Consider the following 23,450-nt stretch of genomic DNA (forward strand, 5'->3'; position numbering starts at 1 on the left):
CACTCCCACTTGTACATGTGCTTTTTGCTTTAATAGAATTTAATTTCAAAATGAAAGACTGTCACTGCCTGCGTTCGATCTCGACAATAGTAATTATTTCTGGTAAAACTTTCTGTTTTCCCCCATGTTTATTTATAAGTAAATTGATGAAATAATTGAGTTTTTAGTATACATTGAATAAAGCAACTGTACAGAGTATTGTTAAATTTTGTGTTTACAATGGAGTCTGTAATTCATCAATCAATCAATCAATCAATCAATCAATCGTTAAATTTATAAGGTGCTAATCCAACAGTTGTTGCTCATAGCGCCGTACAGTAGGCTTTTGAAAAAAGATGAGATTTAAGCAAAGTTTTGACATTTTCTGATGAAGAAGATTGCCTGATGTTCTGAGGAAGATGATTCCACATCCTACATTCTATTCCACATCCTAGGTGCTGCAATAGAAAAGGCACGATCCCCCAACTGTGTTAAAAATAATCAGATGCTTGATTTCGAGACCTCAATTTATCAAAATCAAATTCGTGGAAAGTTGCTTCTTTCTCGAAAACTATGTCAATTCAGAGGGAGCCGTTTCTCACAATGTCTTATATATACTACCAACCTCTCCCTATTAAATAATTATTTTGAGTAATTATTACCAATAGTGTCCACTGCCTCTGCGGCACTGGACACTTTTTGCGAAATTGTTGTTATTCTCACTTGGTGCATTGCAACATTCTATTCAATTCAATTTTAAAAACTGTAATCATCCTTTGCAGGCAATTACAACAGCATAAACATACAATAACAAACCTGTGAAAATTTGGGCCCAATTGGTCATCGAGGTTGCAAGAGACTACAGAAAGAACATAAAAGGCTTCAGGCATGAAGTGAAGTATTTTATCAGATTCAATTATTTTAGTGAGAAGTTACCCCCTTTAAAACTAAAACTATTTTACTCCAGATGAGCGAGCCGTTTTCTCAAAATGTTTTATACTATCAACAGCTCTCCATTGCTCTTTACCAAGTAAGTTTCTAGCTAACTGTTAGTATTTTGAGTAATTACCAATAGTGTCCAGTGCATTTTCGGGAACACGTGGTATTTTTCCTTTTTTGAACTGACGTCATGCGCATTAGAAGAACGACGTCAGTCACTAATCGGTTAAGTTTCTACGTATCTCTGAGCTCGTATTAGCGGTCGTTTCAGTAAAAGAATCTACGCGATTTGTTTTATATCAACATGCGGTTATGGTGCAGGTAAATCTTTCATTGTACTAAATTTAGCTTTTGCAATATGGGTTGACTACACAGGGTGTAGCACCTATAACATGTATAAACAAAAACAGCAAAATAATGAGCTTTAATAGTTAGTGGACGTCTACGTTTACCGCAACGCCGCAACAAAGGGTTCCATGCATGATGTGTCCTTTTATGGAATTAATATTCTAAAACTCGTAGAATGCACTGACTGCGCTGACGTGTTTGCTTTGTGCTAAGCCTATTGTGACTTGGGTGGTTGAGAATGGAGGGAGTGGTAGCAAAATGAATGATTCTTGAATGCACTATAAATCACGCTCCATTGCTCGCTGAGCAGTGTCAGTGAGAAATTTTTAATGTCCTCAAAATAGTCATGACCTTCGTTGGTTCGGGTAATTTAGAAATTTGATCGTCACCTCTTCCTTTGAGAAATGGAAGACCTGCGCTATAATTTCCCCTGTACATGTATGTTCTGACCGCAAGATCTATAGCCCCTCCCCCTGACGTACCCCCAATTAATTCATGGAACCATAGATGATGAAACTGATGATGAACGAATAAGCACAGCGCAGTATTTTTACCACAACAAACCGAAGTAATAAATTCTTGTTTGCAAATTATAATTCTGCACCAACAAATCACCCTGTTTTACAATAGTTCATGTTTATTCATCAATTCTGTATTATATTATTATTGTCGTTGTCGGAACTGAGGAGGTCGGCAGTTAACAAAGACAGACAAAGGCTGTTGATCTACATTTGGTCATGAGGGAAAGAAAGGGAAAACCCCTAAAAAATCCCATGTTGTGAATTATTCATGAGGTTGGCGCAATGGCCAATCAGATGAGGCGCTTAGCTTGTATCTGCGTCATCACAAAACTGCAACATGCAAAAGCACAACCTGCTACAGTCTAGTACTGGATAGTTCCGTGTTTGGGCGTCTGAAAACAATTTTTTGTTCACTGATACATGTTTCGTATAGGTAGATTCTTTGGTTTTATATTAAGGCTAGTTCCGGTTGCAAAGCTTCATTATGCCATCGGTACAAGTCACGAACAAGAAGGATTGGAGTACTGAAGTAAAAGACGAAAGGCTCAGCAGAGTCAAACAACAAAATATTCCGGATAAAGTTGGTGAGTACCATTCGCACATGATATTTTACTTACATGTTCACTGTCACGTACTCTTAGTGAGTATGTGTACACTCTGTATTTAGTGCACGAATTTTGTGTTACGCTTACTTACACAACAAATCTATGATCTCAATCTCTCCTGTGGTCACACATATTGCATTGTGGCTGTTTTTAGTGTTAGCATAGAGTAGCCGCCTCGTTGGGCTGTTCATATATGTTGATTTTATAATCAAAGAGAGCTATACGAAGGTGGGCTATTATTGGTATTATATTATAGGATTTCTGTGTGTGTGTGTGGTTATTAAAACTTGTTAAAAACTGCTAAAGTCTACTGCGCACCAAACTGTAGTGGTAGTTTAGTGTGTTTGTATTGTTCTATAAAGTTGCACAACACCAAATATCTTCTCTAGGTCACCCATTTGCTTTTGCATGGTTTAGTCATTGACTAGACACAGTATATTGGCATGGAGCAATAAACTATTGCTCCATGATCTGGGGCACTGTCAGTGACTGTACTCTTTTTTATATAAATTTTGCCATTATGTTATTATAAAATATTGGTCGTATTACAATAAATTAGCACGATCGTTACACGATGGGTACAGCGACCCAGTTTACTGGGTCTAGAGCAAGGACATGCTCACGTTGTTGTTGGGCTGGGAAATCCCTGGGCTGTTTATTATATGGTTCTCTTTTTAAAATCAGTCTTATCATGGTGGTGTATGGGGGACTTTTGCCTCCGAACTCGAGCCGTTTTTCAGAAGCTCGTAGAAGTCGCTTTTTTGTCCGTTTTCTGGGCTGTTTTTTTTTTACCAAAGTCCGAGGAAGGAGGCCGATTTTCTCCGGCAGCGCGTTTTGCCGATTTCCAGCCGTCTGTCACGGCCTGAATTTCCGGGAGGGGCGAATCGCGGACCCCCGTCGCCAAGAGCCAGATGTAATTGGAAATGCTACAACGCCCCAAATCGGTGGTTTTTACGCAAACTTTGGGAAGGGCCCCCAATCACAGGGGTCGCTGCTGGGTACGTCCTCTCTCGTGTGCGAAGTTCTGGCCGAATCGGACCAGGCATTCGGCCGGGAGGGGCGAATCGCGGACCCCCATCGCCAAGAGCCCGAAGACTCCGGACTCTGGGTTATTTTCGACATTCGGGCACATGCCTCACAGATGTATCAGCACCCACGGGGCCACCGATTGCAGGGGCCACTGCTGGGTATGTCGTCTGTGTTGTATTGACGTTCGGGCTGGATCGTATCAGTCACTTGGTCGGTAGATGCGAGTCGCCGACCCCTTGCTCGTGGGGAACGGAGCGCCGCTGGCCCCCCACCAGCCACCTCTCCGACCCTGCACTATCTTCCTAGCCAACTATGTGTGAGTTTGTTTCGATATTGTCTTCACTCCAGCTAAGTTGCGATAACGTAACCCTCCTCCCGACAGCAGAGCCGGAGGCCACCTATGCCGTCGGGAGGAGGGTTACATTATCGCAACTACACTCCACGAACAATAGCGAAACGAACCTCAAATAGTTTAGGAGTATATGGCGACTATGATAAGTCCGATGGTTAAAGAGTAGCCAACATTAACAACAAACACTTGGCCCAAAAGGTGGACTCTAACTGTGTGTGGTTGTTACTTGTTTTACTTGAAGTTTTAGTATTTCTAACTCCTTTTATAGTATCTACCTCCATTGTCAACTTTAAAAAGTAGAATTGTGCGGTGGTGGCATTTCCGTGTTTCATCAATGACCCACAGTGTCTTGTATTTTTATTTGGCAATTGATATTCCGTTTGACTGCAATTTTTCTACTTTTAAATTTAAGTCAAATTCTATGCTCAGGTACTTCTGTTTCATTTAGTAGAGTTATACTTCATGCAAATGCGAATGGATAGTGATTTTTTGTGACACTCAGTTTTTCGCTTCAGTGCAATTGTGATGCAAGCTTGACATTTGCGAGGAAAAAATGTAAATTTTTATATGAACTTTGCAAAGTGCATTAAGACCAAATAAAATAAAAAAAATCCAGTTGATGGTCCCAGTCCGCATCCTTTTTTGGGGCTGCATTTTTTTTTTATACTATTTACTATTTTTCGATTTTTGTAGTAAAAAAAAAAAAAATCGTTATCCGACCCTGTTAGTGTTAATACAGGTCCTCATGCAACTAATAGGTATGAATAAGTTTGCGGTTGATTCAAACTGAAGAACGGGATGGTGCCCTGTTTGATTTGAAATACTTAGCGGCCATCTTGACCAAAAATAGTAAATAGTAAATAGTAAGGTATGAATAAGTTTGCGGTTGATTCAAACTGAAGAACGGGATGGTGCCCTGTTTGATTTGAAATACTTAGCGGCCATCTTGACCAAAAATAGTAAATAGTAAATAGTAAGGCCCTCATCCTCCTCTTTTTTGAAAAATCTGGACGATCAACTGGTATTTTTTGTTATTTGGCCTAACAGCAAAAGTACAGGGCACCATGGCAGCTGCTGTAGGTGCCCTGGGTTTATTGAAAGACTACTAATATATGCTTCCATTGCGGCAATCAAAAAAACATATCTCCAAACAAATGTATGATGCACAAAATCCCATTGAAACACAAAACAATAAACTAGCACTGAGTGGTCACTTTGTCTGCCTTCAATGTTGGCATAAAGCCAGAAATAATAAGGAATCGTGACTTCGTGGTATAGGCCTAGTGCTTGATTAATTTTTCACAATCGTCCAATACACATTAATCTTTTTCAATTACACAGTATACCCCCGTGCTGATAGATTTCTTTCTTCATAACATGTAATGTAACCATACTAGACATTTTGTAAATGTCAGACAAAATAATCCTAAGAACTAATTTACGGCGTGCAGCACGCTTTGTACATTTTGAGAAATATACATGTATTACCTTTTGAAATAAAATGGTTAGTTTTATTGTAGGATTAAAGGCAGTGGACACTATTGATAATTACCCAAAATAATTATTAGCATAAAACCTTACTGGGTGACGAGTAATGGGAAGATGTTTGATAGTATAAAACATTGTGAGAAACGGCTCCCTCTGAAGTGACCTAGTTTTCGAGAAAGAAGTATCTTTCGACGAATTTGATTTCGAGACCTCAGATTTAGAATTTGAGGTCTCGAAATCAACCATCTAAAAACACACAACTTCGTGTGACAAGGGCGTTTTTTTTCTTCGTTCGTTATTATCTCACAACTTTGACGACCAATTGAGCTCAAATTTTCACAGGTTTGTTATTTTGTGCATATGTTGAGATACACCAAATGAGAAGACTGGTCTTTGACAACCAATAGTGTCCAGTGTCTTTAAAACAACAAACAGTTCCAAAACGCAAAGGACATTTTGCCTTTAAAAGGATTTTGTTTCAATGCCCAATCTCACTTCCTTCTTTGGTAAGAGCTTCTTATCAGCAGAGTCCAAAGGTTGTACAATTAATCTGCTCAATAGTGTCAGGTCCAACCACAGTTGTGATTGCTACATGTAGTGCTACATGGTCAGTCTTTGGAAGATCCCATAAAAACAGGGCCCTGTCAGGGTTGGTACAGGCCTAAATTAAAACAACAAAACCATTAACCTCACAGCTGGCTTTAATTATGGGAAGAGGCTTTATGATGGGAAGAGGGGTGTCATGTAGGACTGCAGTTTAAAAGAAAGGACTAGATCTATATTACCCCTGGGTCAATGCAGGTATGTAGGCTGGAAGATTCTGGTCCAGTAAATACGTTCAGCTTTATGCTATCTTGTGGATTTTCCCTCCCAACTCTAGCCTTGCATTCACTTGCTGGTAATACTATAGAGAGGGCTTTGGAAGGGAAAGTCCCTCTAAGGTCCAGGAATTAAAGGTTCAATTGTCTCATACAGCTCGGTGATCTTTGTCTGTTTGTGGAGCGTTCAAGGAAGTAGGCTGTCGTTTTTGGTTGGGGGGGGGGGGTAAAATTGTCTACATTTGTGAGGTTGTTCAGCGGGGCCTCCCCTGTGCAAACCCTGGAGCACAAGGATTCATGAGTGACAATGACACATGATTGCTCTGATGCTCTGATGTTATTTTAAGAATTCTTTGTAGGCGTCAGCTATGATGCTTGAAACCTGTTATCAGAACAGAGCCAGTTCTTTTAACCTGCTTTTAAAGGAACACGTTGCCTTGGATCGGACAGTTGGTCTATAAAAAAGCGTTTGTAACTGGGTTTTTTTATAAAATGCATTTGGTTGGAAAGTTGTTCTAAAAGTAGAATACAATGATCCACACAAACATGCCTCGAAATTGCACAGTTTTCCTTTTACCTCATCGACTAACACGGTCGGCCATTTATGGGAGTCAAATGATTGAAGTGTGGCAGTTTGTGATTGTAGTAGTCTAAATTAGTTTGTACGAAAGGTGTATTACACAATGTAGAGTAACTTGTTGGAGTTACCACTTTGATTATTATCTGTTCAGGCTACAACTTAAATATTGGGTCATAGATTGTTTTTTGTAAATGAAAATAGTCCCACATAGGTAACTGGAAATTGATTGTTAATCCTGAAATGAACTACTTTGGTAAGGTTCGTTTTAACTGGAAAATAAACTATGTGTTTAAATGTTAAATTTGCATCGGGGATAATAAATACTAATTTTCACCCATTGCGCCGATGTGTGTTAGCACTGTACATGTATACTCAGTACTTTCCCAAGTTCTGTGAAAAAATCACAGAGATATTACTCAGGTGGGATTCAAACCCACGACCTTTGCAATTCCAGAGGGCTCAGTGTCATACCAACTAGTTGTTTTTTTGTCATGAAGAAATCTGTGAGCACTTCATTTCAGTTGATTCACTTATTTTTTTCATCTTTTGAAATTTCTCAATGCAGGTAAGGCGGAGCATCCAGTCAAAATGCCTTGCAACCCTTCCTCCGCGACACAGTCGCCACCTCCTACTGACGGAGAGCTTCAGACGAATCACCATGGTTACAACAAAAAAAGCATTGTCGGACGGACAATAGAGGAGGCAAAAGCTAAGATGGCAAAAGAAGCACATCTTTCAGTCCACAGACATCTCCAGCGTGAAGATCATAAAACTGGAAAAATAAAGGACTTTAAAGTCTCTGGAGATGCGAAGCCTCGTCAGGCCACTGGAGATGTGAAGCCTCGTCAGGCCACTAAGACTGATGGACAGATAAAATCAGGGTGGGAGATCTTTGAATTACTGTTTTTGGATGTTGAAGAGCTTCGTGTAAGAAAACAGAGGAGCGTCTCTAGTTCTTGCGAGACGAAAGAAACGCACTTACCCACTCGCAAGGTCAGTGCGCCGGCAGCGCTGCAAGTCTGCAAGGAGTCGCCCCGGGAAGAGCAAGTATTTGATGAATCGCAAACCGAAGAAAAGAAGAGTGAAGATCCTTTGAAGGAAGTCTCCAAGGATGGGAAGCGAGTGGACGTGGAGCTGAAGCCCCAAGAAAAGGTGAAGGAAAATATGATCGGAAACGAAGATGGACAAAAAGATGACGCTAAAGCGAGGGAAGTTAAGAAACAAGATATCGGAAAAGGTGACAGCCAACCAGAACAGAGTTCTTCTTCAGACGATAAACCCCAAGTGAACAAAGTGGACGCCAGGAGGAATGAAGCAACAGAAGACGTTTCATCCGATGCTTGTGATCTGAAGAAGGAGAAAGTGAAGGCTGAGGAGGAAGCCAAGAAGACAGTTGCAGACATTGCCTCACTCACACAGAGTCTTCAAAACAACTTGAAGCTTGATGACGGTGAGAAGGCTCAAGAGTCTAAGTCTAAAGGCAAAGAAGAGTCTGGACGGTCTAGGTTGATATCCAAGGGTATTAACAATATGGGAAGACAAGACGGTATGAACTTGACGTCGAACACTCACTACAACTTTGGGGGATTTCAACAGAGTCAGCATTCTCACTATGCTGCAGCACAGCCTGGACAGACGCAAGTAGCCCAACCGAATTTTCAAACCAACGTCCTTCCATCATTTAATAAGGCTTTCAGGCCAAGTGTAGTGAGTCCGCCCGGTCAGGGGAACTACATGCCCATTTTCATGAATCACCCCGGCACAGTGCACATGGTTCAAGGACCTGTTATTGCACAATCTAAACAGAGCCAATTAGCTCAGAATGCCCTGTCCCCCCACCCTCAGAGCTATCCCATGAATGATTTAAGCAGAGGCGGTCTGACATATCAACCCCCTCAGCAGAAGCTACCAGTCGAGAGCACCGGGCAGCCGGTTGAGGTCAGTTGGCCTTGCCCTCTGACCCCAGAATCCATCACAGACATGATCGACAGCATGACGAGCGACGAAGAATCCGTCAAGTCTCCGATGGAGAACGAAGAACCGATGCAAAACAGCAGTCTGATGGACTTCCTTCCGTCACCTCAGTCTCCGTGGCAGACAGCGACGAGCGTGGCGTCGAGTTACAGCCCACAGCACTCCCCGTTCGCAGAGCAAACAGCACCTAGTGTGGGGTCGTCGATGAGCCCCCAACATTCCCCGTACCATGACCCGCAAGGATCGCCTTTCCAGCAGGTGCCAGACGCCTCACCGTGGACACCCGATTCCTCAAACATAGGCTCCCCCGGGGAGTCCCTACCCCCAGAGAGCCCCACGTACAACATCCAAATGGGCATGACGGCCGGCACGATGACTGTCCAAGACAGGTCTTCCTTTGCCCCCCGAGCTCCAAATAAACAAGAAGAAGAAAAGAAGATTCAAGAAATCGAAAGAATGCTCATGAAACCCTCGGACCCATCTCAGAGTCCGCCCCAATTCTTGCAAGACTTGGCCCCATCCATTTATCAGGTTGATCCTTACGCCCATATGGCCCCACTGAGCCCTCCGACTGAAGTCATCCCAGGTTCCTTTGGCACCCACCAGCACTCCCCGAACCAGGTTTATCAAGCGGGTGTCACGCCATACATGGAGGAGTTAGAATTGTACAAGGCTTTGGTGGCAGAAAAAACTGTCAATGACATACTGTATGCAGACAAAGACCGAGACACGTAGGTTCAAATATTTTTTTCTTTTCCTTTTTCAAGTCAATAAACCACAAGGGAAACTGACTGGGAAAATTTGTTATAAAATACAAATGTTGGGTTAAAACTGCGAACTTTTGATTTTAACCTGTAGACCGACTAAGCCATCTATCCCTTATAGTGGTGGTCTCCCTATTTTGTCAAATTTGGCGTGCAAGTCAGAAGCCGTTCAACATGTAGGCCCCCCTAACTGCTGTGTAGCCAGGGATCACACCCAAGTTTACTATACAATTTAGGAAGCGGCAGCCAGGGGATCACCTTAAGGGGGATACAAATTTTTATTTCAGATATCAAATAAACCTGACAATTATGGGAAATTGATTGGGTATATTTTAAATAATTTGAGATTGAACAAAGAAAAATTTGTTGGATTTATTTGAATCTGATCAAATCTCTATGATAGTCGTCCTTTGTTCCAATGACCAGCTTCATAATTATGGCACCTAGCCTGATTTAGTTCAAGAGAGCCCCGGCACGTTTTTTAACTGGAAATCGCTTTAAAAAAAAAAAAAAAACTCAAATTGCAGAGTAGAGCTTTCCAAACCAAAGATCAATGTACATGCAAGCAGGCTTCGTACCCGCAAGCTTTTAGGCTTTGTGATCATAGTTAATTTTTTCCCCCTGTTTTTTGCATACCCCTAGTAATCTTGAAGTCAATATTCATCATGCTTAAGTCAATTTTTCTTACTTACTAAAAAAATGGTTTGAAGGTTTTGGGTACTCTTTGTTGGACACAAAACACAATGTCCACAGATTTAAATTAAACTCACATGTTTTGAAGATAGTGTAGTAGAAAGCTTTACCTTAAAATATTACTTGCTGAGGTGCTGTAATTTTTTAAAAATGAGTAAAACAAGTCACACAAATAATATGGTATTAATACCATAACATTGTGTGACATTGTTTTACTCATTTCTCAAAAACTACAGCACCTCGGTAGTAATATTTCAAGGGAAGCTTTCTACCATCGTTATCTTCAAACTGAGTAAGTTTAATGTAAATCTGACCACAGGGCAGACCCTTCCAAATGAAAAAAACCAAAAATATTCACAAAAATGAAATTGCTTCTCATTCTACTACAGTGTTCTTCATCTAGCTATATGCAAAGACCAAGTGGCTTTGTCCGTTGCGATAATTGAGCGTCTGTGGATGGAGAAGAAGTCTCTAGACCTCCTGAACAACCTCCAGCAGGTGGGTGTCTCCTCTTCTTGGCATCTTCCCACTTTCTTAAAAATACTCAACTCCAACAAGTTTCGTAATAATAATAATAATAACCAGTTTTTATGTATAGCGCTTTTCACACCCGAAGGGCGTCTCAAAGCGCTTCCAACATTACAATCCCTGGTCAATGGGCTTCAAATCATTACTTACCTAGTAACGATCAATGGAGAGCTGTTGATAGTATAAAACATTATGAGAAACAGCTCACTCTGAAGTAACGTTTTTTTGAGAAAGTGATAATTTCTCACTCAAATGTTACAAGACTTCAGGACTTCATAATTTTGATGAAGATCACAGATTTACATCAAACTTACACGATCTAATGATGATGATGGTAGAAAACATCCCTTGAAATATTTCTGCCTGATATATCATATTTGATGAGAAATAAGTAATCTAACTTTGCGTTTGGAGTTTATCGCTCAGTGAGCAGTTTATTCCATTTTTGTGTTTGCATCAATTTCATGCAAAACGTGTAATCGTTTTTTCACTTTTTTCTCGTGACCTGGATGGTCGATCGATCCCTAACTTCTACTGGTTTGTCAGTTGATGTATATGGTGGATTACATAAATGCTTACACTGCAAGCAATTTCTCTTGCTAGCAGAACCCAATTCTGTAATGTTCCTTTAAGCTTTTAATAGCTACATTTTGTGCCTCTGCAGCTCTATGAGATTTTCTTTTTGTGGATTTTGAGTCACTTTGAAATAATATGTGTATTTTTGATACTCCACAGACTCCGCTATATTTATCCGTGGTTTGCAAGTTGGACATCCTTACACAGAGCCTAATAAGTTCCGGTGCCAACCTGGGAATTGGTAACATGGATGGTAACACGCCCCTACATGCTGCGGCTATGATGGGATATACAGAGGCCGTCAAGGTAAGGCCAAGGGCACCAAGGCATTTAACCGATCTATGAGGAAATTGTAAATTTCTACTGGAACCTTTCAAGGGCACCAAGGCAATGACCAGGGGGCATGGAGGCAATATTTGTGTTATTTAAGACTTAATTTTAATTTTAACTGTCAATGTAATTAATTTTTTAGCATAATTTGTTTAGCTTTTGTATGCTTTTGTTAGTGTGTTTGTTGTTAATTGGTTGCTTTATTATTTGCCTTTTGTTTTTTGTAAAGCGCATTGGTGTTTCTTTCAGTTATGAAATGCGCTATATAAGAATTAGCTATTATTATTTATTATTTATTTTGTTCACTGTTAACCATTCTATAACCAGTTTTTAGTTGTTCTGACGTTTGTTTCGATGAATGAAACCGAAACGAAATAAAATGGAGTTTACATAATGTGAAAGAACAACTGGTACTTTTTTCGTCAGTTTTGATTTAAGTTTAATCTTAGACCATTACGATTGTTTGTTATAAAAAGAGTTTCTGTTTTCTCAGCAAGAAACTATAAATAAACAGTGAACTTGAGGGTACAACCATGTGTAAATCTCTTTTGTGTGAGAGATTTTAAAGGCAGTGGACCCTATTTGTAATAACTCAAAAATAGTTTTTAGCATAAAAACTTACTTGGTAACGAGTAATGGAGAGCTGTTGATTGTATTTAACATTGTGAGAAACGTAATTTTCGAAAAATAAGTAATTTTCCACTAACTTGATTTCGAGACCTCAGAATTAAAATTTGACGCCTTGAAATCAAGCATCTGAAAGCACACAACTTCGTGTGACAAGGGCATTTTTTCTCTCATTTTTATCTCGCAACTTCGACGACCAATTGAGCTCAAATGTTCACATGTTTGTTATTTTATGCATACAATATGTTGAGAAACACGAAGTGAGAAGACTGGTCTTTGACAACTACCAATAGTGTCCAGTGTCTTTAACTATTTATTTATAGTTTCTTCTTACTTATCCACACCATGCCGAGCTCCAAACAATACTTACTTTCGTTCTATTTTCTTGTTGCTTTTTTTAGACCATCATCCGTTGTATGACATATAGCCGATGCAGCTTCCTGGAGTTCAGTGCATTATTTGACCAAACCAACTTTGACGGTAAGTTTGATGAGGTTGCATGTCTGTATGCTTCTTTTTTACAAGGGCAAGGGCACCACTGTATTTTCTCCTTGGTAAGGGGCACCTAAAGCCCCTTTCACACGAGAGCAATTTAGCAAGGGTCCCTTGCTAAATTGTAGCATGGTTGTAAGATTTTACAAAATGCACCTCGTGTGAAAGGACAATAATTTTTTGGAGTGTCCAGGGTCCCTTGTCAAATCTTGTCCAACATTGCTACATTTTGTCAGAGGTCTGGACCTACGACAAAATCTTACACTAGCAGAAGTTTTGACCAAGGACGTGGGCTACAACATCGTGTGAAAGGAACCCTTGTTTATTGAACGACGTCCTAGGTGAAAATGCCCATACAGCGCATGCTATTGTGGTGCTATCTTGTCCAACTATGGTGATCAGGATTACCAATTCGTCATATCATTCTCATGTCGCACAAGGGTTGTTAGTTTTTTAACTTTGCAGTGGGAAAGCTCACAAAATCTGTCACGCATGGTGATAACAAATAAACAATCCACGCTCGTCTTGCAATTATACTTAACCTGATTTGTTTTTAATCTCTTTATCGTTGCAGGTAAGACTGCCCTGATGGTTGCCATCGAGGCACACAGCGAATCAGTCAATTGTGCAGAGGTAGTCAGAGTGCTTCTTATGAGCAACGCCAACCCTATGATCCCAGTAAGTAATAATAATAATAATAATAACCAGTTTTTATATAGCGCTTTTCACACCCGAGGGCTTCTCAAAGCGCTTCTGACATTATTACCTCTGGTCACTGGGCCTTAAATCATTCCTTAAACCATCTCAACTCCCTGGGGAGTATACAGCCTGTGTGACAATTGTATGCGCTACTCGGCTAAACCAATCACAAGAACCATCTCTGCCCTCACAGGTACCTATTTACCCCTGGGTGGAGAGAAGCAATTATAGTTAAGTGTCTTGCCCAGGGACCGGGTGTCACGACTGGGATTCAAACCCACACTCTGCTGAACAGAAACACCAGAGCTTGAGTTCCATGCTCTTATCCACACGGCACTGACACCCAAGTGTCGTCATAATCAAATCAGTCTCCTCTAAAAAAAGAGTCTGCCCCAACCTTGCTTCACCCTTCGACCTTAAGATAAAAATTGTCCATGTGCACCTTGGGTACATAGATGAAAGGTGTGGCCCTTAAGAAATATCCATAGGATTGGAACTGCCTCTAGCTACCGGGCAACCCGGTGGGCTAGTTAGTATGGCACCTCTAGAATTGTAAAGGTTTGTATCCCACCCGAGTAGTATACTTTTTCACAGAACTCGGGAAAGTAATGAGTGAACAGTGCTAACACACATCGGTGTATATGGGTAAAACCAAAAATTCATATGACTATTTTTATTCTGATCTTTCAGGATGACCAGAGCGGTAAGACCGCCCTCCATTACGCCGTGGAACTTCAGAAGATGGACTTGATCGCTATCCTGTTAGATGTGTGTCAGGACACCAGTAAACTGGTCAACGCCAAGATGTACAACGGAAACACCGCCCTCCATCTTATCGTTGGGCGGTGCATACCAGAGGCCCACATCCTTCATATCGTAGGGGCGTTAATGAGTAGGGGCGCCAATGTCAGCATCAGTAATGACGCTAACGAGAAACCGTGCGACTTGGTCCGCCGTGAACATTGTCAGGTATGTGTTCGTTTGCTCATCTGGGCTCGATTTCATTAAGCCCGTCAGCACGAAAAACTTGCTAAGCACACTCACACACTCGGTCGCCCACAGGCGAGCTCGAGTATGACTTTTCAAAGTAACTCGGTCTGGCATAAGAAGCGTCAAAAAGTCCTAATTACAAAACAGGTTACCAGCCAAAATCCCATTAACTTATTAACTGGTGCCCAAATCAGTTTTTGCTGAGCACAGATACTTGCTAAGCACAGAAAAGTCTTGCTGAACAGAAACAGTTTACCAGCCAAATTTCCATTAAGTTAACATTGTTGTGACTGGTGTCCCACTTATAGTTTGCTGAGCACAGAAACTTTTTAAAGCAGTATATTCGACTTAACAGCTTAACAAAATTGGGCCCTGAAGGTTGCTACATTAAAGAAACATGTTGCCTTGGATCGGTCGAGTTGGTCTATGAAAAGCATTTGCAACCGTTTGGTATAAATCGCATATGATTAGAAAGATATTTTAAAAGTAGAATATAATGATCCACACAAGTATCACTCGAAATTGCGTGGTTTTCCTTTTACCTCGTCGACTAACACCGATCGGCCATTTATGGGAGTCAAATTTTTGACTCTCACAAATGGCCGATCGTGTTAGTTCGCAAAGTAAAAGGAAAACAAGGTTACAAATGCTTTTCAAAGACCAACTCGACCGATCCAAGGCAACGTGTTCCGTTAAGTTAGCGTGATACTTTTCCTACTTGAGTCTGATATCCAATTTGTTCTGCTCTTTCGAAAAATCAGAAAACTGTTGTTAAAGACCCTATTGGTAATTGTCAAAGACCAGTCTTCTCATTTGCTGTATCTCAACATATGCATAAAATAGCAAACCTGTGAAAATTGGAGCTCAATTGGTTGTCGAAGTTGCGAGATAAAAATGAAAGAAAAAATACCCTTGTCACACGAAGTTGTGTGCTTTCAGATGCTTGATTTTGAGACCTCAAAATCTAATTCTGAGGTCTCTAAATCAAATTCTTGGAAAATTACTTATTTCTCAAAAACTATGTCACTTCAGAGGGAGCCGTTTCTCAAAATGTTTTATACTACCAACCTCTCCCAATTACTTGTTACCAAGTAAGGTTGTATGCTAATAAATATTTTGAGTAATTACCAAACGTGCCCACTGCCTTTAGTAAGATTGAAAGAGTCTATTAAAGGCACTGGACACTATTGGTATTTACTCAAAATAATTATTAACATAAAAACTTACTGGGTAACAAGCAATGGAGAGCTGTTGATAGTACAAACCATTGTGAGAAACGGCTCCCTCTGAAATGACATAGTTTTTTGAGAAAGGGGTAATTTCTCACTAAAATATTACAAAACTTCAGGCCTAAAGCTCTCAATTATGCGTCTGAAAGCACACAAATTTGCACTACTTGCAGGTACTTATTTTTTTCATTATTTTCTTGCAACTTTGATGACCACTTGAGTCCAACCTTTCACAGATTTGTTTATTTATGCATATGTTGGGATACACCAAGTGAAAACACTGGTCTTTGACAATTACCAACTTGACCAAAGGTATCCATTGCCTTTAAGTTAACTTGAGAATAACACCAAGAGTGGAGGGTTAATTTGTGATCTCGTTCTGTTTTTCCAGGTCAAACATCAGCTCCACGGCCGTGAACATCACAAGCGGTAAAAGCAAATCTTACTCGCAAGAGGACGACGACTCGACAGAAGTACGCAGGGTTGTTCTGTGAAGCTTGCGTCTTTTTTACTTTCGTCCACCTGTTTTAGACAGGCGCTCCAGAGTCGCGCTGAACTAAATTCTGAATTAAGTACATGAAAAGCTTGACGTCTGAAACAGTATTGGTTTTAAATGTAACATTTTTAAAGATACATGATTTTAGTAGAATTTGTGCAGAGAAACTAATATTTGTAAAGGATGCCTTTTTTTACTTGATTATAATTAGTAATTTTAAATTCCCATTATTCTTGGGACAATCAAATGATTAGCTACCACAATGTCAAAGGTCATTCTTTTTTGTAAATATGATGACATCATCCATATTTAATTATTATATTTGTGTATCTGTACTTGTGTGTTTACCACCCCTTATAGCAGTTGAATTTTCGTTATATTGTATACTACATTATAAGACATTTTGTATAAATTTATTACAAGGGTTTACAATGTGTTTTTATTTTAAAATCGTTAAATTTTTTCTTTTAAATTGTTGAGGTGCCTAAGACATAAATATGGTTTTAATTTTTAAGATTGTTTGATTTTACAAGAATCAAGATATTTTTTAGTTCTTGAGTCGGCCAATTTTCAAAGATCTCAAATTGATAAGAACATAATCCGTCCGTAGTCCCCCAGTGCCTTCACATTTTCTCGAAAGATGCAAACTTGCCATCACAGAGATGAAAAGTCCAATTTCATAGAGCTGCTTAAAGGCAGTGGACACTATTGGTAATTACTCAAAATAATTATAAGCATAAAATCTTACTTGGTAATGAGTAATGGGGAGAGGTTGATGGTATAAAACATTGTGAGAAATGAGTTTGATTTCGAGACATCAGAAAGCACACAACTTCGTGTGACAAGGGTGGTTTTTCTTTCATTATCTCGCAACTTTGCCGACCGATTGAGCTTACATTTACACAGGTTTGTTATTTATGCATATGTTGAGATACACCAAGTGAGAAGACTGGTCTTTGATAATTACCAATATTGTCCAGTGCCTTTAAGCAGAGAATATTGCTTTTTAAACAATTGTATGTTATTAACAGAAATCAGCAGGATACCAGTCTCTAATGTTACATGTGACATAGTTGTTTGGCTGGTAATCTAATTCTAGTAAGCATTATGTTGTTGTGCTTAGCTACTCTTTTGTGCTTTAAGCCGTTCTATGAAATTAAGCCCAGACCTTCAGATATCTATTTGAAATGATTTTGAGAGTCTGAAAATCTCTAAAATGTAACATTCTGTTCGTTTTGAAAGCTTCATTTCCACACCCAAAGGAAATTGTTACATTTTTAAAGGAATGTTAAATGTTTATACAATTTTTATCCCTAGGGAAAGTTGGCAAACTGATTTCCATAATATTACCTCGAAAGGAAAAAAAAACAGTTGGCCAATTGGCTTCCAAACACATCCCCTATCTTTGCTCCTTACTGCACCCAATTTCTGCTAGATGCTAATCAGTTTAATGCCAAGCCAAAAATTAGCAGGATACCAGTCAAAGATGGTGCATTTGAAATGGTGTTTTGGCTGGTAACCTTGTTCCAGTAGGCATAGTTTTGTTGTTCTTAGCTACTTTTTATGCTTTTAAAAAGGTGATTCAGGAAACCAGCACTAATGGGAGCAGTTTCCAGGTTTCAATTTTTGTATCAACTTCGCAAATCTATTTTTTAAAGAATTTATCGTAAAAATTTTCAAAACTTAAATTGATTGGTTGTTTTTATGACCACATATATTTAAATTTTAATATTTGATTATCCTTTGAATGTATAGATAGTTTTGAAGTTTTGAATCATTGCATGCGATTTCTAACATTATCACGTAATTATTTGTCTAGTAACAACTTTTTTAATGATTTTTATTTATACATTATGAACTTTTAAACTTATCTTTCGAATTATTTTAAGGTAACTTTTGGTAGAGGTAAAAGTTTACTAATTGTAAATACATTATAATGGGGAGCTTATTTTGAAGATTGGATAAAAATCTTTTGAGAAAATATTCGCTTGAAGCTCAGAAGTTTCACTGGACCAGAAATATTGTTGCTGGGCATAAAATATTTCTAAAATATAATATTTTGCTGAACTTTTAGGAGCTGGTGTAGAATTGAGAAGTTTGGATGTAGTTGGTTGTCGTAGTAACTCTTTTGAAATGTTTGGAAAAGATCTTAACTGCTGGACTTAATAGAACTTACATGAATTTGTTCTTGCATTGTAACTTGGTCTTTAATTTTATCAAGATATGGTTAAAAGTGCTTGTTTGAATCAGTAACGTATATCTCCTGTGTAAATATTAAACATTAGTAGTAGCATTTATGCAACATCTAATAAATTTGATAATATTGGTTCTTCAAAAACCTGCAACATTTAATACTTTTACTATAAAGTGTGCCGTAAAAATGCTGTATAGTTATCGATATTATAATCACTTTAATTTAAATAATTTTCATATTTAACTGTTTTAACAATCAATGTTACTACATCATTGTAAAAGGTAAAATAATTATAAGTTGATTGGCGTCATCTACCTGTTGCAAGTCGATAAACCAGAAAGTGACGATCATTTTTGTATAAGGAAAGGAATTTGGCCAAACAACTGCCCCTTCAAAAGTTTACCATAGACGTCGTAATAGAAGTGCCATTTGCAAAATAAAAATGTACTTGCCCTTTCATAGATGGGAAGAGGAAAATATAATTGTATGAAAAATATTTTTATATAATAAACAATTAGATCAAACTTTGGATAAACCATCTAGATTGGGTAATTTATATATTGTGACTGAAGTGATAGTCTTTCCACCCTAAACCAACGCTAGGTCTTTTTGAATAAAATGATTTTTTTTTTTTTTAAAGTAGCCTACAGTACTTAGATGGTTTTAAGTCTGCTTTTTAAGACAAAGTAAGTACTACTGTAACTTTAACTGTACTGAATAAAATATTGCAAAAATAAAGTTGTGTATAAATTGTTGTCTTATTTCTGCTGTTTATTTAGGCAAATGTTAAAGGTAGGGTCATAGATTGGTTGGGGTGGCATTCGACATATGACAAGCTCTACAACATCGGCCTACAACATGATCAGGCTGTTCGTGCTGCCTAGAATCGGCCTGGATGGCAAAAACTTGTAGTCACAGCGTCTTGAGCTGAGTTCGGTCCGAGTAGTGTCAACTATAGACGATGTGACCTCTGACATCACTCGAAAACATGATTCGCGCGCATACCGCCGCGCAAAACCTTCGTGTTTTGGCCGCCAGCTAGAAAGTACACAAAATCTTACCATGACTACGCATCTTTTTGCCCGGCGAAACATGACTTGGACAGTGTTTTGTCAACAGAGGGTGGTTTGAATGTAAACATAGGTCACATCGTCTATATAGGGTCTATTATTTCACTAAACAACTCTACAACTGGTCACCAACCCATGGGAAAACAGACGAGGGCGCCCTAGGACATCATGGTAAAATGTAATCCAGAGGGACCTCTCCAGACTGGGCACTGAGTCGTTTGTGGAGGAGGTAGAAGTGGCAGCTCAAGATCGGTCTATTTGGAAGCTTCTCACCAGTCAGGCACCCAGTGCAGAAAGGCATGACGCTAACCGATGATAATGACGGTGGCAACCTGCCAAAGGTCTCTGAGAAAATCAAGTCAAGACATCTCTAACTTCAGCCTTGCTGGGCACTCTGTCAGGCATCCGGAGCTATCATTATTGTTTGGATCGGGAGTAATTACCAAAGGTAAACCCCTCCTAAAAAGCACTTAAACTCATGTCTGCATACTCCCAGCTGCATCGTTCGTCTCTCTACTCTTAAAAAACTTTCTCTGTGCATCTAAAGCCTTATTGTACATTGCCACATCCATGCCATCCACACATCGTACAACTCTGGCCCTTAGGATAGGTTGGTGATTTGACGATGCAGAGTCAAGCTCCCCAATAAACTGGAAGACAGAGCCTGGTCTGGCATGAAATGGTTCGATGAAACGAGTATCCAGTAGAAAGCGCTGATTGTGCTGACGGTCAATGCTGCATAGGGTCGCTCGTTGCTTTACACAGTCGTATGTGTCTAATCTGAAATGAATTTATGAAGAGAAGGTGTGTATGTACCTTCAGTAATTACAAAAGTAACATGGCATTAAAACAAACTTATGAATAATAGATTTATAGTAGACCATGCATGTTTAACGTACAGCAGCGTTATCATTTCATTTCAAAGTAAGATGGTTACGGAAAAAAAATATATATCCCACAAAATTTGAACCTGAGAAACGCTTATACTGTCAGACACATTTCTCAGATTGCGTGTTCAAATTATTACGCTTTACCACAGACAGAAATACATATATGTCCAATGAAGTTGGGCTAGCCACTCAATAAGGTTTATCGCGAATAGCAAAGTATCAAGAGAGGGCGCTGTTGAACCCACACAAAGGTATAGGCGTTGCGTGCGCGAGTTGTAGAAACTGCATAGAAACCGCCCCATATTCCTTCCCACAATGCATTGCGTTTCTGAATCGCGATAAACCTTATTTACTGGGCTAGCTTTGCGATGATGAGTTTCCTTTTAGTTTTTGGGGTATCATTTCAATACAGCCATTTTGTTGTTTATCTCCATGCCACCAAAGCGAGGCTAGAAGGACAAATAGTCGGATCCCTTTTTGTTAATACAATGAGTATCAATATTGTTCATGATGATGCACTCGAGTCGAGTCAGGTAACACCACCTGCCACTCACACAGTGAATGTCGGTCGAGATCGTTTTATCACAACATGGAGGACCTCCATGATCACAACAACGAAACAGAGTAAAAACGATTCGTCAAAAACGCACTTACTTAGCAATCAAACGTACAGCCTTCCCGGTGAGCTGTGAAGCACTGTCGATAACTTCTTGGAGCTTCATTATCTCTGCACTCTCTGGAAGGTTCCACGCCATCTTTGACCACCGACACTTTTTGATGAAGAAACTACGGCAAGTCGACTTGACTGGCGCAAAATGTTTCGGTTCGAGATCTGTGTACTTTCCAACTATTGCCACTTGGTGGCGCTAGCACGCTTTTTGGACTTTCTCATCTGCACCACATGGCCACCCCAAAAAACAGACCAAGTTTGGAGTTGCACTCTGCAGAGTCTGAAGCGAGAGAGAAAAGGTATGTCCATCCATGGTTTCCATTTTGTAAATTACAAACTTTGGCAAAGAGTAAAAGATCCTTTCAAATGTTATCAAAATCATTTCAACTCTAAAAGAATTCCATCTTTTAATTGATGGTAATTTGTCTTTGATTGAAAAGGAATACGGATTGGTAATATTTTCAAAGACCATTCTTCTCACTTGGTGTATCTCATGCATAAAATAACAAACTTGTGAAAATTTGAGCTTGATTGGTCGTCGGAGTTGCGAGATAACTATGGAAGAAAAAACACCCTTGGCACACGAAGTTGTGTGCTTTCAGATGCTTGATTTCGAGACCTCAAAATAGTTCTAAACTTGAGGTCTCGAAATCAAATTTGTGGAAAATTACTTCTTTCTCGAAAACTGCTTCACTTCAGAGTGAGCCGTTTCTCACAATGTTTTATACTATCAACCTCTCCCAATTACTCGTTACTAAAAAATGAGGTTTTATGATGAAAATTATTTTGATTAATTACCAATAGTGTTCACTGCCTTTAATGCGGTTCAAGTACTGGGCCTATCGGTTTTATTTGCTGTCATCCATTATAATAATTATTTCAAGAATCAGAAAGTTATATTGAAAACTTATTGCACGGTATTTATAAGGCCGAGACATTGGCCAGGATTAGCCCAATAAATCGGTCCAATCCACTCCGTATTGGATTGGACCGATTTATGGGGCTAGCCAGGATGGGAGATGGTGGTGAGATGTGAGATGTGTTATTTGGATGGGCCATTTTGTCTGCACAATGAAATTGCCACTGTCGGATTTGTTATTGTCTTTTATTGATTAAAAGAAAAAGAACAAAAATAAAGTTTGTAAGGATGGCTTGCGGGCCGGGGGAGTTGGGGGGGGGGGGTATTTCTCTAAACTCAGCTCTGGTAATCATCATAACAAAATTATGGTGTACATCCATTTACTCTTAACATTATGATTAGTTCCTCAAAATTATTGGTCGATTCCATGCCCCAAAGGACAAACTGCACCTTCTTTTGTGTCTTCCCTTGTTTGGGCGCACTCATCTGTAAAAGACGTTTAGCATACGTTAGGCAAACGTCCACACACAATTTTGTTAGCACCGTATATACAACGGTGTACTGCTTATATCGTATGCATCATCAAACCAGTAAAGGGTATCTTTGCGCAGAGGTGATATCGTAACCAATGAGGTTTAACCGAGGTGCGATTATTGCTAGTTGAAAACTTATCCCAATACCCCGCAATGCCGACGTGAGATACCGTCGGCTTATGCAATTTTTAGAAGTCTGATGGAGACTCAATAATAAATAAAAAGTCAGAACAATTCAAAGTATGAAATAGCAGTTGACTTCTTCGTAATAATTATTACACTGTAATTCCTTTGGGAAATCACTTGTAAAACTGGTTACCCGGTGCCCGGTCTAACTAAAAAAAAAAAAAAAAAAAAACATAAGTGAACGGTTAGAGGCAGTGGACACTATTGGTAATTGCCAAAGACCAGTCTCCTCACTTGGTGTATCTCAACTCAACATAAGCATAAAATAACAAACCTGTGAAAATTTGAGCTCAAACGGTCGTCGAAGTTGCGAGATAATAATGAAAGAAAAAACACCCTTGTCACACGAAGTTGTGTGCTTTCTGATGCTTGATTTCGAGACCTCAAATTCTAAACTTGAGGTCTCGAAATCAAATTCGTGGAAAATTACTTCTTCATCGAAAACTTCGTCACTTCAGAGGGGGCTGTTTCTCACAATGTTTTATACTATCAACCTCTCCCCATTACTCGTAATCAAGAAAGGTTTTATGACGATAATTATTTTGAGTAATTACCAATAGTGTCCACTGCCTTTAAACTTGAGATCCCGTATGGCTTATACCCGAGTTTAAAAAGTGCAATCAAATTATAAAAAAATCAGCATAATATAGGTAGTATAAAAAACAGACGTTCGTAAAGCCATAATTATGACACTTCTGAACAGAACACAAGTTAAAAGTTCACAGATTTACAAATACCCTACAAGGTTTACAGAGGGTAATGGTGAAAGACTTCCCTTGAAATGTTATTCCATGAGATGCTTTACCTTTTGAGATTACATTGAAACGATTATCAATTCTCGATATCGAGAATTACGGATTTAATTTAAACGCATGTCATGACACAGGGAAACGTGCGGAAACAAGGGTGGGTTTTCCTGTTATTTTCTCCCGACTCCGATGACCAAAATTTAGCCTAAATTTTCACAGGCTTGTTATTATAGAAATTGTGA

At 39.3% G+C, this 23,450-nt stretch overlaps 2 protein-coding genes and 1 non-coding gene across 3 annotated transcripts; 2 read left to right on the plus strand and 1 right to left on the minus strand.

The window, feature by feature from the left end:
- The first annotated feature begins 2,140 nt into the window (after positions 1-2,140).
- On the plus strand, positions 2,141-16,648 carry LOC117301372. The gene is made up of 8 exons (XM_033785307.1): positions 2,141-2,371; positions 7,225-9,364; positions 10,480-10,588; positions 11,354-11,500; positions 12,553-12,631; positions 13,218-13,321; positions 14,033-14,311; positions 15,953-16,648. Exons 1-8 carry the CDS (start codon positions 2,272-2,274, stop codon positions 15,992-15,994), a joined length of 3,000 nt encoding a protein of 999 aa, XP_033641198.1. The 5' UTR covers positions 2,141-2,271; the 3' UTR covers positions 15,995-16,648.
- A 702-nt stretch (positions 16,649-17,350) lies between these two features.
- Positions 17,351-21,027, minus strand: LOC117301373 (CST complex subunit TEN1-like). The gene is made up of 2 exons (XM_033785309.1): positions 20,866-21,027; positions 17,351-20,101 (listed from the first exon to the last, which is right to left on the minus strand). The coding sequence occupies exons 1-2, from the start codon at positions 20,964-20,966 to the stop codon at positions 19,798-19,800; spliced, it is 405 nt and encodes a 134-aa protein (XP_033641200.1). The 5' UTR covers positions 20,967-21,027; the 3' UTR covers positions 17,351-19,797.
- Positions 21,028-22,339: 1,312 nt separating this feature from the next.
- On the plus strand, positions 22,340-22,479 carry LOC117301883. Its single transcript, XR_004520373.1, has one exon. It is a non-coding gene; the product is annotated as a U4 spliceosomal RNA (small nuclear RNA).
- Positions 22,480-23,450: the final 971 nt, after the last annotated feature.

This window comes from Asterias rubens, chromosome 17, assembly GCF_902459465.1.
Source record: "Asterias rubens chromosome 17, eAstRub1.3, whole genome shotgun sequence".
NCBI lineage: Eukaryota > Metazoa > Echinodermata > Asteroidea > Forcipulatida > Asteriidae > Asterias > Asterias rubens.

Excerpts from the sequence above, each read along its gene's own strand:
- LOC117301372 (XM_033785307.1), top strand. The coding sequence starts at position 2,272 with ATGCCATCGGTACAAGTCACGAACAAGAAGGATTGGAGTACTGAAGTA. Across the intron at positions 9,365-10,479 it reads GCAGACAAAGACCGAGACAC|TGTTCTTCATCTAGCTATAT; the intron begins GTAGGTTCAAAT and ends ATTCTACTACAG. Across the intron at positions 12,632-13,217 it reads TGACCAAACCAACTTTGACG|GTAAGACTGCCCTGATGGTT; the intron begins GTAAGTTTGATG and ends TTATCGTTGCAG.
- LOC117301373 (XM_033785309.1), bottom strand. The coding sequence starts at position 20,966 with ATGGCGTGGAACCTTCCAGAGAGTGCAGAGATAATGAAGCTCCAAGAA. Across the intron at positions 20,102-20,865 it reads GCTGTACGTTTGATTGCTAA|ATTAGACACATACGACTGTG; the intron begins GTAAGTGCGTTT and ends AATTCATTTCAG.